General features: G+C 38.3%; 1 protein-coding gene across 5 annotated transcripts in view; it reads left to right on the top strand.

The window, feature by feature from the left end:
- LOC135746613 (glutamate receptor ionotropic, NMDA 2B-like) overlaps positions 1 to 16,148 on the top strand; it is a 123,638-nt gene extending 107,490 nt beyond the window's left edge. For 2 of the 5 annotated variants that reach the window (XM_073814219.1, XM_073814220.1), the window contains exons 14-16: positions 133 to 320; positions 6,751 to 6,989; positions 10,180 to 16,148. In XM_073814219.1, coding sequence (XP_073670320.1) covers positions 133 to 320; positions 6,751 to 6,989; positions 10,180 to 12,666 — 2,914 coding nt within the window. In that variant the 3' untranslated portion in view covers positions 12,667 to 16,148. The remainder of the gene's footprint in view (positions 1 to 132; positions 321 to 6,750; positions 6,990 to 10,179) is intronic. The other 3 variants (XM_073814221.1, XM_073814222.1, XM_073814223.1) reach the window with 3 other exon arrangements.

Below are 16,148 nucleotides of genomic sequence, written 5' to 3' on the forward strand. Positions count from 1 at the left end.
ACTTTTCACTTTTTCTACATTTTTACATGTATGTGTGTTGTTGCAGACCAGAAATAAACTGAAAGTCAACACAAAGCTAGGTTTAAAGTATGATAACATTTTAATACATTACTCCTCTTTCCTCCTTTTCAGTAAACTGGATGCATTTATTTATGATGCAGCAGTCTTGAACTACATGGCTGGCCGTGATGAGGGCTGTAAACTGGTGACCATTGGTAGCGGATACATCTTTGCCACCACAGGGTATGGCATTGCCATTCAGAAAGACTCGGGGTGGAAAAGGGCAGTGGACCTTGCCATTTTACAGCTCTTTGGAGATGGTAAAGATCATGATTTTCTTTGTCTTTATATAGCAGAGATTAGCTCCAGATTAGAGATATTTGGAAAAAAGTTATTTAAGAAGGAGCTGCATCCACTTGTAGTGTTGTTTTTTACATGCACATCGACTGTACAATGTTTCACTAAAGGAGTTATGCGAAGCGCAACTGTTTAGTGACTTTACCGCTTATTCCAAAAATTCACAGCTTGAGATTTCATTCAGTTAGTATTCTCTTCATTAAATGATTCTCAATGTGTTCCCAAGGCGAACAGTTTTAAAGAATGCTTGGCAGGAGATGACTTGTGCCTACACTGGCTGACAGAATGCCAACAAATGTGCCACAGAAAATGGGTGTTAGATGCGTGAAAATCTGGCATCATGTCTTTCCAAGCATTATTTGTCTGTGATTCACATTTGGTTAATAAATAACAACGCTCGTTTTATTTACTCTTTAAAAATCATCGAAAAACGACACACAAAATGCTGGGATGTTTTAACCCATAGTTGCGTTAAGTTAATCTAGAAAATGTCCATATCTGACCCCTGCGCTGAGGCAACCCAGCATTTTGGGTTAAACGACCTAGCATAAAGTAGGTGAATTTAAACCCAACAAATGGATTTGTTCATATTTTACCCCACCATTTTACCCCATAAAACTGAGGCCCTGTCCACACGGACACAGGTATTTTTAAAACCGTGACTTTTTTTACGGGGTTCGGCTGTTCGTCCACACGGACATGCAGTATCAGGTCACTGAAACCGAACATTTTTGAAAACCCCTGCCAGGGTGAGGTTTTTCAGAAACGGCAGTTGCAGTGTTGTCATGTAGACAGTACAACCTGGGTTTTTGGCTGATTGGCCAAGGTGGCTTTACGATTAGGGTTATATTACCGCCTGCTGGTGTGGCATGCTCTTGACAGCGTGTTTTTGCGTGTTCATGTTTATTTTAAACCGAGCATGTGGGGGGGATTTTTTTTAAACCGCAGGAGTTGTCCGTGTGGACTAGGCCTTAGTTATGTTTTGTAGGTCTATACTGAAAAAGTGTGAAAGGTGAAAAACATTAATCCTTTTTTTTTTTTGTAAAAACGATTGATTACTGATAAGTAAATTATTAACAAAAAATATATTGATAGATTAAGGCTCTTGCGCTGGAATGACCTTCTTTCCTATGTTGACATGGAATTACGATGAAACTGAAATTTCATTACGACGCCACTAGGGAGCGAAGTCCGACAGTCTCACCCGAATGTAGTGTACAATGGAAAGGCAGTTTAGCCTATATATCTTTAAAATATTAAAAAAGAAAACAGGAAGTGCAATTTTAGGAGAAGACTGGCTATGTGTTGTGAATACTTGAAATGTAACAGTTTATGAAAGTTTAAACAAAAATATAAGTTTTTAGTAATTAAAAGGCAAAGAATAAAGAAGTGTGCATCTTTTTTGAAATTGCATATTTTTAATATATATCAATAACAAAAAGTAACAAAAACAACATATATAGGTAAAAGTAATATATATATATAAAATATATAATATATATATATATAATAGGTAAAAGTTAAAAATAGTGCTGGGCAAAGATTAATCGCGATTAATCGCATACAAAATAAAAGTGATTTTTTTTTGCATAATATATGAGTGTGTGCTGTGTGTAACTATTATGTATATATAAATACACACATATACATGTATGTATTTAAGAAACATTTACTTGTGTATAGACGGTTTCAGCAGTAACAACATAAACAAGCGGCTGTCGCGGTCCGCACGTAACTTCCGGTAAACTCCGCTAAAAATAAATAACAACAAAGTACTTTAAACGTAGTTTATTTATATAACAAGCAAAAAAACAACACATAGATTAAATAGGAAACCAAAACATTTGTTCTTTTCGACGAGGCATTTGTTCAAGAGATCAGTTTAGCAACTAGTCAGACCATTAAAAAAACGAAACCGGAAGTAAAGTTCGGATCCAGACGTGTATCACGTGCGTCCGATGAAACCGTCTATATATATTTATTTATATTTTTATATATTCTATATTATATATAAATAAATAAATAAAATGTATATAATTAAAAAATTCTGAAATGAATATATGTATGTGTGTGTGGTTAAATATACATAATAATTACACACAGTACACAAACATATATTATGCAAAAAAATCACTTTTATTTTGTATGCGATTAATCGCTATTAATCTTTGCCCAGCATTAGTAGAAAATATATACAAGGTAAAAATAGGGGTAAAAGTTTGGCCTGTATCATATTTACAATTTTAAAATCTGGCCCTCGAAGAAGACTAGTTGAAGAAGGTAATAATAGACGATTTCATTCGGAGGGCAAATCCTACAGTAGGGTTGTAAATGGACATGTAAAAATTTTTCTAGATAATTGTGCACTTAATAAAGCCATATACATCATACGTACTCTAGATATCAATTTAACATATTATTCCAATGCATTCTTTGGCACCTTAACATTTTTTCATTTTCTTAGTTTAACTCTTAAATCTATTTGTTGGTTGGATGGATATTACTAAGCTTGCTTTGCCTATTAGATCAAATAGTAAATGTTGCAGTATGCAGAAAAGAAAGATGGTTCACATGCTTGTCTTGCTGTGTTAATATCAAAGTTGTTTGCAGGAAAATCAGATCTGGCAATAAATTGCTCTAATTTTTATATTTTATGTGTATAAATGGTTGTACCAGATTATGCTAACAAAGTACTTAAATACAAAACAGCTGTATGTTTAAAGCAACAGAAAGTCTTACAATGCACAGTGTTGACATGAGATTTTAACTGTTATAATCTACTAGTGATCTAGATCCAGAGGCTATTTCTGGAAATCATCCAAATCCAGGAACAAATGCAAAACATGTACACCACAACAAACTGTATTAATACATTTAGAGAGCAGTATTAAGTGCATAAACTACTGCATCATCATGCAAAAAATACTTTGTTAAATTAGATCAGAAACACAATGAGCGTTAATGCAGGCATATTCACATAAAGTGCACCTCAACTCGGCATGCTGTCTAAAAGTATATGGTTAGTTGTATCACTTATATGGTCAAGTGTATCACTTGAGGTTACGTAAGCCTGCATATGATCCACGACCAAGAATAAAGTCTTATTTGCAAGTGCCAAATGTATCTCAGAGGTACATTGCAAAGGCATCAACTGTGTGACATATACATGCAGGTACACATGAAAGCACAGGCACAGCATGCAGTCACTCGCACACATATGGGTGTCAGATTTTTGAAGAATTAGATAGCAGTTTTCCCACTGTGTGATAGAAACGCAGCTATTGAATGAATGGGCCTATTGCTTGTATATATTGAGTGAACAAAGTATGGTTGTTTATATATACATTATTCCGTAAAGACCAACTTCAGGGACCCTGAAAGAGGTTTTGGAATTTGATCCTGTCCCTCCTATGAGGACTGTCAGGCCCCTCGGGGGGCCTTATTAGTGCTGGGAACCAAATCGCAAGTGACTCCCATAAGCAGTCGTTAATGAGCGAAAGCTCCAGTGGGTTTGAGTTTGGACTAATCTGTCATGACAAATGTTACACGTCGCAGTGGCCGTAATTGTTTACTGTGCCGGGTTTTTTAGGCGCTGTAAATAAATGCAGTGCTGGAACGCAGTGGGATTGTCATATGTAGACAAATTTGAGTTGACTGGCGTGTTTACAAAAACCTCTTCAAAACCCACAAAATTTCTGTAGCTCGACTGGTCCTCCTGTGTAATTCTTGCATATTTGGGGTGGCACTGAATATTGATAGATGCTGGAATGGCAAAATATTAAAAAATATATACTTTAGCGACCCGAAATACATATGTGACCCTGGACCACAAGTAAGTTGCACAGGAATATTTGTAAAAAAGGCAAAAAATACATTGCATGGGTCAAAATTATAGATTTGTATTATATGGCAAAAATCATTAGGATATTTTGGATATAGAAGATATTTTGTACATTTCCTACTGTAAATATATCAGAACTTTATTTTTGAAAGTGGATGCAGCAAAATCCCAAATCAAAATTGGCCAGAAACTTGCCTACAAACTTCGCTTGAACTTCCCATTCAAGTTTGGTTTATGTAAAACTTCCACAAGGTTATTACAGCTGGAAGCTAGTAGAAAGCATGAGAACATACCTTCTCATTAGTTATTTGCGTTGCTGTATACTGACTTCATTTGGACTTTAAATGCGATTTCATCAATATTTAGATTGTTTTGCATTCTTAAAGCTGCAGTGCCGCACTTATTTGGGTTTAAAAATAGCCACAAAAAAAAACATTTTTGAGAAAATATATAACCAGACAGTGTTCAAAACTATATGCTTGCCTTAGCTCGATTCAAAACGGTAAACTTGTAATAATTTTTTTAATTCCAGTGATACTGGTGGATTTTTGCTGGAAATTCGAGCACGTCTTTGCGTCATTACGTCACTTCTGCACACATAAAGAAGGAGACCCTGCTAGCAGGTTATACTGCGTGTGAGGATCATGAAGTTGGTATATTTATAACCTTTCTCACAGCACTTGGTGAACATTTGCAGTGCTTCATTATAATAAAAAACTGTTTTCAGATGCCCATCAACTTATTGGTTAGCTTTCGTTTTTGGTAAAGTTTTAATGAGTGTGTTTCTGTAAACGCGTATAAACTGACTGGCATCGCGTCACATGCAAACAACAGCACAATGTATGGAATCATATTACAGTACACACTTAAAATATCCTTTAGTGCATCCTTGCTATTAAGATATCATAACATAGTGAATGTAATACACGACATGTAGAGAAATACACGCTACGCGAGTAACCCATCCTTGTTTGTAAACAATACATACGCCGACGCGTGTAACTTACCCACGTGACGTGTAATAAGAATATTACATGACTGCAAATGAAAATAAATGACTTACTTCAGGAATATTATCTTCCTCCAGTCGATCTTCCATTGATCTGTAAAGTTTACTACTGGGATAAATAAAGTATCTAACTAAGATTAATGCTAATTTAATTTTCCTCATTGTCCAGACATAACTTAAGGTCTTACTCATTTGTGTATATAAAGTTTATTATCCCAACATGCAGTATTTAGTCTTTAAATCGGATTATAAAACAGATAATGAAGTTAGCCAGGATCACAGTATCCACAGCGACGCAGTGATTGACAGATTCTCCTCAATACATTGTGTTCATCCGCGCTGATGTACAACCCACATAAAGTTGATAATTCCGCGAATAGCTACAATTGCAGATTTCGAACAGAGATGGCGACAAAGAGGAAAAACGCTGGACTGCAGCTTTAAGTTCCTGATTTTGTATCTCGGCCAAATATTGTCCCATCCTAACAAACCCTACATCAATGGAAAGCTTATTTATGTACATTCATCGTTCAATTTCAAAAGTTGACCCTTACAACTGGTTTTATGCTCTAGGTTTACATTTTGTTGCATGTTGAAAATATTATAATAACATTTTTATAGTATTCATACTGTTGAATTTTTTTTCTCATCAATTCAAGTTTGTCCTGTCGAGTTGCTATGATGAAACTTTTAAATGAAAATGTGATTTAATGTGAAGTGTAACACAAAATAATGTTGAAAAAAACTCCTTTGTAGGGAAGCATTTTGGATACACACATTGAACACATTGGAACCTTTTGGTTTAATGAAAAATTGAGTTTAACATGCTTTCTTTAACATTTTAAATATAGCATTCAAGATATATTCACACCATGGACATTGATTACTTGTAAATGTGACACCTGGGTTTAGATAAGTAGAGTTTTGGAGGGTTCACGCCCCCTTTACGTACCTGTCAATGATTACTAACAAGGCCATCATTGCCCGTCTTTTCCCAGAAAATGTTAGTCACTGTTGTGCACCTTTATTAAAATATTTTTATACAGACATCTGTGCTGCACCGGTGATCCCTTTTTTGTCTTATTATGTTGTGTTGCTTTTGACCCACCTATGTGTTAATTTCATCCCAGCTGACATAAGTGCTACTTACAGTATGTTCAAAGTGAAATTATACTAAAGACGTTTTACATTTGTTTAAAAATCCACCTGACCACAGCAAAAATATATCTCTGTCTAAAACATTATCTTTTAAAATTAAGTTTTCTGAAAAATGTTACTTTCGCCCCGACATCGATCCAAACTAAATCTTCAGTATAAAACTGTCCCAATGCTACATGAATAATTACAAAATGATAAATTAATGCATTTTGCTTAAGATATGCATTTGCAGATATGCAGAGATATGTATATGCATTAAAAATGTTGCTTTAAGTAAAACTTTCTGTAAATGTTAAAAAATGTTTCTGTTACGATTCTTAACCTACACCAGTTTGCGTGTCTCCATTGTCCATTGATTCGTTTCTTGATGCCCGTTTGACCCCAGGTGAAATGGAGGAACTGGAAGCCCTGTGGCTGACTGGCATCTGCCACAATGAGAAAAATGAGGTGATGAGCAGTCAGTTGGACGTAGACAACATGGCAGGTGTATTCTACATGCTGGGGGCTGCTATGGCCCTGTCCCTCATCACATTCATCGCAGAGCATCTGTTCTACTGGCAACTGAGATTCTGCTTCATGGGTGTGTGCACCGGCAAGCCCGGCATCACCTTCTCCATCAGCAGGGTGAGTGGCAGGTTTACTTTTGAACTTATGGTCTCCGGGAAAAAACGAAAGCATGGACTTCATTAATATTCTGTAGCCAACAGCCTATTGAGTTCAATTAGGTCTTCAAGCTTTGGAGTTCTTAATCCTGGCTTAGAATTCTAGAACGTTTGCGTGCTCAGCCTAGATTTGAGCAAAACTACACAGGCAAGAGTGCCTATGTACTGAATTTCGGCAGTACTGGGACTGGGCTGTAGACATTTAGGGGCGATTTCTCAGACAGGTCTCAGACTAAAATGCATGTTTGAGCTGCCTTAATTTAAAACATCTTGCACTGACCTATCTTACCTTCAGTGACTTTGTTTTGTCTCAAGATGCACACTAGTTTTGTTTTTTACAATATGTTTTAATATAACTAAGGTGTAGTCCTGGCTTAATCTAAACCTTGTCCGGAAAACTGCTCCATAGGGACATAGGTCACAACACAATTATGAGTGTGAAACTGCTTTAAACAGTTTTTGCAATTATGTTATTATTGAGTAACTTTCATTTTATTTACCTACACAATCCCCTGGTTTCTGTCTCAACAGAAAATAAATTGCACTGACAGATCTTAAAATATGGCAGAAACTTATTTTTTAAGGCATGTTTATAAAAGATGTTTAAAGGATTAGTCCATTTTCTTTAAAAAATCCAGATAATGTACTCACCACCATGTCATCCAAAATGTTGATGTCTTTCTTTGTTTAGTCGAGAAGAAATTATGTTTTTTGAGGAAAACATTCCAGGATTTTTCTCATTTTAATGGACTTTAATGGACCCCAACACTTAAGCCGTTTAAAATTGCAGCTTCAAAGGACTCTAAACGATCCCAAACTAGGCATAAGGGTCTTATCTAGCGAAAGGATTGTCATTTTTGGCAAGAAAAATAAAATATATGCACTTTTAATCCACAACTTGTCTTCCTTCTCCAGCTGTGTGACGAGCCATCGCGACATCACGTAATTGCGTAATGCTGTGTAAAGGTCACGTGTTACATATATGAAACGCACATTTGCGGACCATTTCAAACAATAAACTGACACAAAGACATGAATTTGTATCATTCGACAAGTATTCATTTCTCCACACTTGTAAACACTGGGGCGTAGTTTTGCATACGTCATCCTTGACCTCTTGACGTGATGATGTATTGTGTGAGGTCGCGCTGGCGCATCACAGGAAGATGAGAAGTTATGGTTTAAAAGTACAGATTTTTTATTTTTCTTGCCAAAAATTATAATTAAGACCTTTATGCCTTGTTTGAGATCATTTAGAGTCCTTTGAAACTGCAATTTTAAACTGCATTAAAACTGTTAAGTGTTGGGGTCCATTAAAGTCCATTAAAATGAGAAAAATCCTGGAATGTTTTCCTAAAAAAACATAATTTCTTCTCAACCGAACAAAGAAAGACATCAACATTTTGGATGACATGGTGGTGAGTAAATTATCTTGATTTTTGTTTTAAGAAAATTGACTAATCCTTAAAACATCTTAGACATAGTACTAGCTTTTGCTCAGCCTTGTCTTTGAAACATTTAAAACATTTTTGGCATTACATGTTTAAACTACAATACTGATGAACTAAAACCGTGTTTTGCAATGAATTACAAATGGATGTCCTAGTAGTAATGGAATTGTCGTGCCAAAAAAAATCCATGCTGTTCCTTCATAAAATGCCATGGAAAGGCTTTTGCTTATACACAATCCAGAGTAACACATTATTTTACAAATCCTGTTGAGGTTATTTTAAAAGCGTAATAAAATATGATTTTCATAGTAGATATATTTTTCTTTTGTGATGTAAATACGTGGTTGAACACCAGATAAAGCAGCGTTAGATGGTTAGGGATAAAAAGAATGTACAGTGAAAAGAGAAAAGGCAACAGACAAAAAGGAAGAAAATTGCACCTCTCAAGAGGCTAAAGAGAAAAAGAAATAAGATTACGCTAGCTGAGAATATGTTCCAGTCCAATTGGACGGAAGGGTCAGGATATGAATGGGAATAAGAGGTACGCTGGGATGGATGACCTAAGTTAAAAAAAGACAAAAGGTAGAAGAGATAAGGAGAACATAAAGAAAAGGAAGACAAAACACACCCGAGAGTGCGTATACAGTTAGCGAGACAAGAAACATTTCTGACATGTTGGCTCACAGGAGGGGTGGATCACCAGTACATGAATGACCTTCAGCCTGGCCAATGTTTTGCCAAAGTGCATCACAACCTGCTCTCCTTATTAGTCTGGATATAAATGGCAACACCCAACAATTTGTAAAAGATAATTATTTTGATTCCTAGCCAGTTTCACTATTACACATACAGTATGCCATTAAGAAATGCAATTGATAAAATAGAAAAATGGAATTGAAATTAAGTAAATCTGAATGACTATGAGCAATGTTAAATGTTAAATGAGCGGGAAAGGTTTATTAGACTTTTGTGTAATTATTTGTCATAGCAATGATGAAGGAGAAACTGAGTAGACACCGCGGTGTCGGCTGAATTTTAATCACATTGATTGAAAACATTGATGGGCACTCAAAACCTCAGAGTAACTGCAAACCTGTCACCCAGTCCTCATCAATCTGTACTTCTGTCACCCTTGGCTGTTCTGTCACTTCATTCACTTTATTTTCCTCTATTCATTTCCTTCTATCTTTATATGCTGTGACCCAGTAAGTGTTTGGTTACTAAAATATGATTTTTCATCACTCACCGTCATGTTATTCCAAATCCCTGATTTTCTTTTTTCGTAGAACACAAAAGGAAGTCGGTTAATGAATTGATGGTTGGGTGAACTCAATGGCAGAGCGTCGTGACTCATTTCCACATTTAAAAAGGCACCCAAGGGTGTCCGCAACAAAAAGCTTTAACCTTGTGTTCAAAAATGGATAATGTAATAAACACATCTGTGATTCCTCTGCCAGGACACCTATAAAAAACACTAAATACAGTGCTGGTCTATTGTTATTTAATGCAAATGATGTACAGTATGATGAAGATAATGCAGTTAGTTTGATATTTTGCAGAATGTAATTACCAAATATATTTTGTGGTCATTGTAGGTGTGTTAAGTGAATTTGCCCGTTGCAAGACAACTATACTAATACCACGTTTTTGTCTCCTCTTCTTTGTTTTTGTTTTCTATTCTTTATCTTATTTGTCCAACAGGGCATCTACAGTTGCATTCATGGTGTTCAAATCGAAGAGAACAAATCGGCACTTAATTCACCATCAGCCACTATGAACATGAATATGAACAACACGCACTCCAACATTCTCCGCCTGTTGCGTACTGCCAAGAACATGACCTCTGTGCCTGGGGTCAACGGTTCACCCCACAGCGCATTGGACTACAGCCATCGTGAGTCCGCCGTTTATGACATCAGTGAACACCGGCGTAGCCTAGCAGGCCACTCTGACTGCAAGCCTCCACCACCTTACCTGCCAGAGGACAACATGTTCAGCGACTATGTAAGCGAGGTGGAGAGGACTTTTGGGAATTTGCACCTGAAGGACAGCAACCTGTACCAGGATCATTACCTACATCACCATGGGGGCACGGGATCCGAACTGGCTCTTGGTATGTCGGGTCCCCTGCCTAACCGACCACGTAGTTTAGGAAGTGCCAGTTCATTGGAGGGTGGGTACGATTGTGACAGCTTAGGGGGAGGGGTAGCGCCCATCTTCACCACCCAGCCACGCCAGTCGCTGACACACCGGAACAGGGAAAAGTTTGACCTGATTGCAGGTCACCCAACCCAGTCAAGCTTCAAGTCCGGCCTGCCAGATCTGTACGGGAAGTTCTCCTTCAAGGGTGGGGCATCCAGTTCAGGGTTTATTCCAGGACATGACAGGTACTGCGGGGGAGGTGGGGTGGGATCGGGAGGCGATGATGGAAACATACGTTCTGATGTGTCCGATATTTCGACTCACACCGTAACCTACGGGAACCTTGAAGGGCACGGCAAACGGCGCAAACAGTACAGGGACAGCCTGAAAAAGAGACCTGCTTCGGCCAAGTCTCGGCGTGAGCAGGATGAGATTGAGCTTGGCTTCAGAAGACGCCCCCACCACACTATCCATCATCATCATCACCACCACCATCCAGCGACACAAGCACATCGCTCAGCCACACCGCCTGTGGAGCGCAAGAGTCAGAGAAGTGGTAACTGCACCCCTTATTTATTCAGAGACAAAGAGAATTTGAGGGACTTCTATGTGGACCAGTTTCGAGCCAAGGAAGGGGCATCCCCATGGGAGCACTTGGATTTAGGTGATGTTCCAGGAATAGGAGGGGGTGGTTGCGGTGGAGTAGTTAGTGGTGGTGGTGGTGGTGGTGGTGGGGGAGCGTGCACTAGCTTGGTTCCCATGGAAGATTTCCTAAAAGGTAAATCCAAAAAGACAGAGTGTAAGGGTGGAATGGGAGGAGGATCACCTGGGCAACAGGGCCATGCATGCTGGGAAAAGGGCATTGGAGGGGTCGGCGGGTTAGCTGGAGGGGATTGGGAATGTCGGAATTGCCACAGCGGAGGGGTTGGGAGTGGAGGAAGCAAGCCAGTTTGCATGCATGGGGGAGGTGGGGGTGGGGGTTACCCAACTGCTGGGGTAGCAAGCGGAGGAGGTGGAGGGAGTGGGCAAATCTCAAGCCGTCCTAGTTCAGCCTCCTGCAAGCGATGCGATTCGTGCAAGAAACCAGGCAACTTGTATGACATCAGTGAGGACAACCACCTCCTCTTGGATCAGATTGGGGGCCAGCGCCCTCTGGAGAGCGGAAAGGGAGGGGGAGGCACAGGGGCCCAAACCCAGGTACAGAGGCGGAAATTTGGCCCAGGTGGTAAGGTTTTGCGCAGGCAGCATTCTTATGATACATTTGTAGAGCTGCAGAAGGAAGGGGCAAGCAGGATGGGTGGGTTTGGAGGTGGTGGTGGTGCATCAATGCTTCCTCCACCCCGAAGTGTGAGCCTAAAAGACAAAGACCGGTACATGGAGGGCACGAGCCCCTACGCCCAGATGTTTGAGCAGTACGCGGGAGGGGATCAGGAGACGAGCTATTTTGGTGCGGGGGACAGAGGAAAGGGTGGGGGTTCATCATTTAGCTTATTCCGTGGGGGTGAAGGTGGGTTGCATCGTCGCTCCGTGGGTGAGAGAGACATGAGGGACAGGGATAGAGGCATGATGGGAGGAGGTGTGGGCGGTACCCGAGGGGTCGGGACTTACTCCTTGTCTAAATCTCTCTACCCAGATAAGGTGAACCAGAACCCATTCATCCCAACCTTCGGCGACGACCAGTGTCTATTACACGGCGCCAAATCATACTACATCAAAAAGCAGCAGGCACAGCAGCAACAGACGCCACAACAGCAGCAGCAGCAGCTCCTCAACAACAGTCGGGCTGACTTCCGCGGCTCCATGGGGGTGACTTCCTATTTGCCTGCCTCTGCCACTTCTGGGGTGTTGTCCAATGTGGCCCCTCGGTTCCCCAAAGAGCTATGTCTGGGCGGGCCTCTTGGCAACCACCACGGTGGAGGACCTAGCAACAACAAGCTGCTGTCAGCAAGGGATGGGTTAGGAATGGGACAAGGACAGAGACCGTTTAACGGCTCAAGCAACGGACATGTTTATGAGAAGCTTTCCAGTATAGAGTCTGATGTCTGAAGAGAGGAGATATATATATGTACGAAAGAACGGACATGTGAACAAGAGCGAAACATGAAAAGGCAGTGTGTAATTAGTACCTTCATGCTTGAAAAGGAAGAGGAAACTGTGTTTAAGGAACTGACTCATGCTTTAATTAAGTGGATGATGCGCTGTCAAGCATGCGTATGTATATAGAGAGAGGGGACCTGCCCACTGTTGAAAAGTTGAGATTAGGGGAAAAACCTGTTGATTCCTCTTTTATTCTCCTTTTTTTTTGTAAATCCCACCACGTCCCTGCTCCTGTCATTAAAACAGTGGCCAATGCACAGATTGCAGATGGGACAACTGTGTACAATCCTTTGTACAATCGTGGATGGAAATCAATTACCGTTTTAAACAACAGGGTAAAACTTACAATAATTGTATTGATAATGTTCTTGATAATAATATTATTATATATTATTACAATGTTTATGATGTTCCATTTGGGCTTGGTTTATGGGTGTTTTATGCTGTTGCATATTTGTACTGTAGTTTAAGTTATTAGTTAACAAACCACTTTGCAGGAGGCTTATTTGATTTGTTAATTGAGCTTATTTGATTGTCAGTTGAGTTGTAGACAAACCATAAGGTTCTTTATTATTGATTATTCAAGTTTATTTTACCAGTATGGAGTGCTGTAAAATGTGTGAAAAAGGCATGATTTGCAAAGTACTTCAGCTGTACTTAAGGAAATGTATTATTGTATTCTTATTTTATACTTTTTTTTTGCGTTTGTCAGAACAATATTGGTTTAATACACAGCACGTTATGTGCCTTACCAAGACTTACAGTATACCAGATTTACAGGTCATATTGCCATGGTAACTTTCTGGTCACTGCACACAGATTTGTCATAGGGTGAATCATATTATTCACGATCTGTCCTTTTAATGACATAAGCACTGATAAGGAATATCCAGCATTAAATAGACACGCACTTGCCTGAATGCATTCATAGCGTACTGTAGTATTAATACAAAACTACGATTTAAAGAAAATAATGATCAATCAAACATGTTTTAAGGTTTTGCACAACATAACAGTACACTTTTAATACTCAAAGTTATGCTCATATTATGACAACCAAAATCCGTTGATTCATTTTTTGTCCCCCATCTCTCCAAAGAATTCGGCAAAATAAAACCAGGGTCGTGATTTGTTTCTGAACGCAGTTAGCATACGCGCATCTGTACTTTCCTTAGGCTGATATCAGTCGGCAGGTTGTGCAATGTATGACGAAATCATTTTATTTCAATATTTGATGTAAATATTCAATTGTTTTCGATCTATACATTAAATAGACAGAAAGGATGTAACTTTTCAGGTCTACGTTTTACCACATAGGCCTAGGTTAGATGCTATTTTAAAAATTAGTCTGTAATTTTGCTGGAATTAAAATGATCCGTAAAATGTTTCAATACCCACTTGAAGGAAGTTGAGGTATTTCTCAGGAATTTTGGTGGGGCAAAACAAACATATCATTTAACTAAATCGCCCGAATCAATAAACCAATAAACTCATTTAATTGGACAACCGAGGGTTGCAAATATTTTCCAAATTGTTTCCACTAATGGCAGGGCTGTCTAAAGAAAGGATCTCTCTTTGAACGTTTGGCCCACAGCTTAGAGAAAATCCTTTACTTGAAGTTTGTTGTGTTTATTGCAGATTTCTTTTCTACGTTTTCTTCGTGAATGAACTGTTAGCCAAACAGGTTTCCACTTTAAGCACAATATTTATAATATTTGGTTTTTAATTGATGTATCGCTATCGATTTGTGAACTTCTACCTTAACTTTTTGCCACATTCTTTTACGACTCTGTCGTCTTTGTGTGAAAGTTTGTGTTTGAAGAGCCTGCATGTATTTTACTTATTTATGACCATATTTTTAGCGTTTAATACTTTTACGTCAATTTAGATAAGATGCCTGCTCGTTGTTGGTGCAATATGTTCATGTGCATCATACAGGGTCAGGGTGATACAGTAGCTGTGATTCTAATTAAATGACGAGATGTTTGAAATACAAGGCAACACCTTTATGTTTAACTTTTGCAAACCCCAAATTTGGGGAGTTACAGGAATATTGACATTATCAGTTTTAAATAACCATGTATTTTCAGTTGATCTCACATCATCTTTATTTGCATGGTACCATGTTTTTGTAAAATACCTTTGAATTTTTTCAAATGTTTTAGTTCATAAATCTTTTAAAGACCATTGCATTTCAGAGACTGTCCATCTCTGTACAGGAGAATCAGGCACAGTTTTAAAACATGGTCAAAATATGTACCCCAGCTGTTACACTTTCTGAAAAGTTCATAATTAGTACCCAATATATACGTGTCTATATCTAGGATAAAATGTACTGCCTCGGTGACAGCTGTGGTGCATATTTTGACCATTTTTTCTAACAGTGTATTACTACAGAGTTATTGTATGTGTGTGAGTATCAAAGACGATTGCCTTTGCTCTTCCTTAAACGCTTTCCAGTTTTCTATTCCATTTAATTTGGATTCACACTTTAAAGATGTGGCCTTGTGATAGCACCCTAACATTATCTGATGAACAATGTGAAGCAACATTTGCAGCAGAAGATACAAGAGGCAGATAAAGATGGGCACAAGAAAGGAGGGAACTATAGTAGCCAATGTACTGTCTGTTATTTTAATGTTTTGATTCTTATTCATTCTCGTTTTCGCAAATCTTTTTCTTAATGAATGGTAGGATAAGACTGGAGTATTTTGACTGTTTTATTTGCTTGTCATTTAGGCCCTCATGTACCCTTCCCAGTATGATGTGTCAAATTTGATTGTACGTGTATCTGAATTCATATGCTTGATTACCTCTGGTGCGAGCTGGCATGTGTGCGCAGGTGTTTGTGTGCGTGTGCACATTTGTCTTTTTTTCTGTGTGAGTGTGTGTGTGTGTGAAAAGGAAACAGAGCACAGTGCAATGTTTATCTATTGTTATGTTATGTCTGCTGTAAATAATTATGTCCCCCTTTCCACAGCCTTTTAATATATGGTGACAAATATTTAAAATATTGAAATTTGAGATACATTTTTGTCTGGAAGATTTTTTATAGCCAAATGGGGAAATGTTATTAATCCAGTGCACCAGGAACACAGTGCCATTCTGATCTGAGAATCAGAATTTAAGACAAAATTGACATCTTTGTCATCTTTAATTCTGTCTTTCTTGTAATCTGTGGTTTTAACCACTTATTTTAAATGTTACTTACGGTTCGCAATTGTACAGATTCTGTAAATATGACAAAATCATTTCCTTTTTTTTCTGTTTTTGTATAGAGAGAGATTACATGTGTTAAGACTACAATAATTTAATGAGACATTTCACAATACTTAAGCTATTGAGAATACAGACACAGTGTGAAAATAAGTGCTAAGATATATTCTTCTGTCTCTTTGTACAAAACAGTGTTGACTAATAACAAAATAAAA

Source organism: Paramisgurnus dabryanus, chromosome 4 (assembly GCF_030506205.2).
Source record: "Paramisgurnus dabryanus chromosome 4, PD_genome_1.1, whole genome shotgun sequence".
NCBI classification, from domain to species: Eukaryota; Metazoa; Chordata; class Actinopteri; order Cypriniformes; family Cobitidae; genus Paramisgurnus; species Paramisgurnus dabryanus.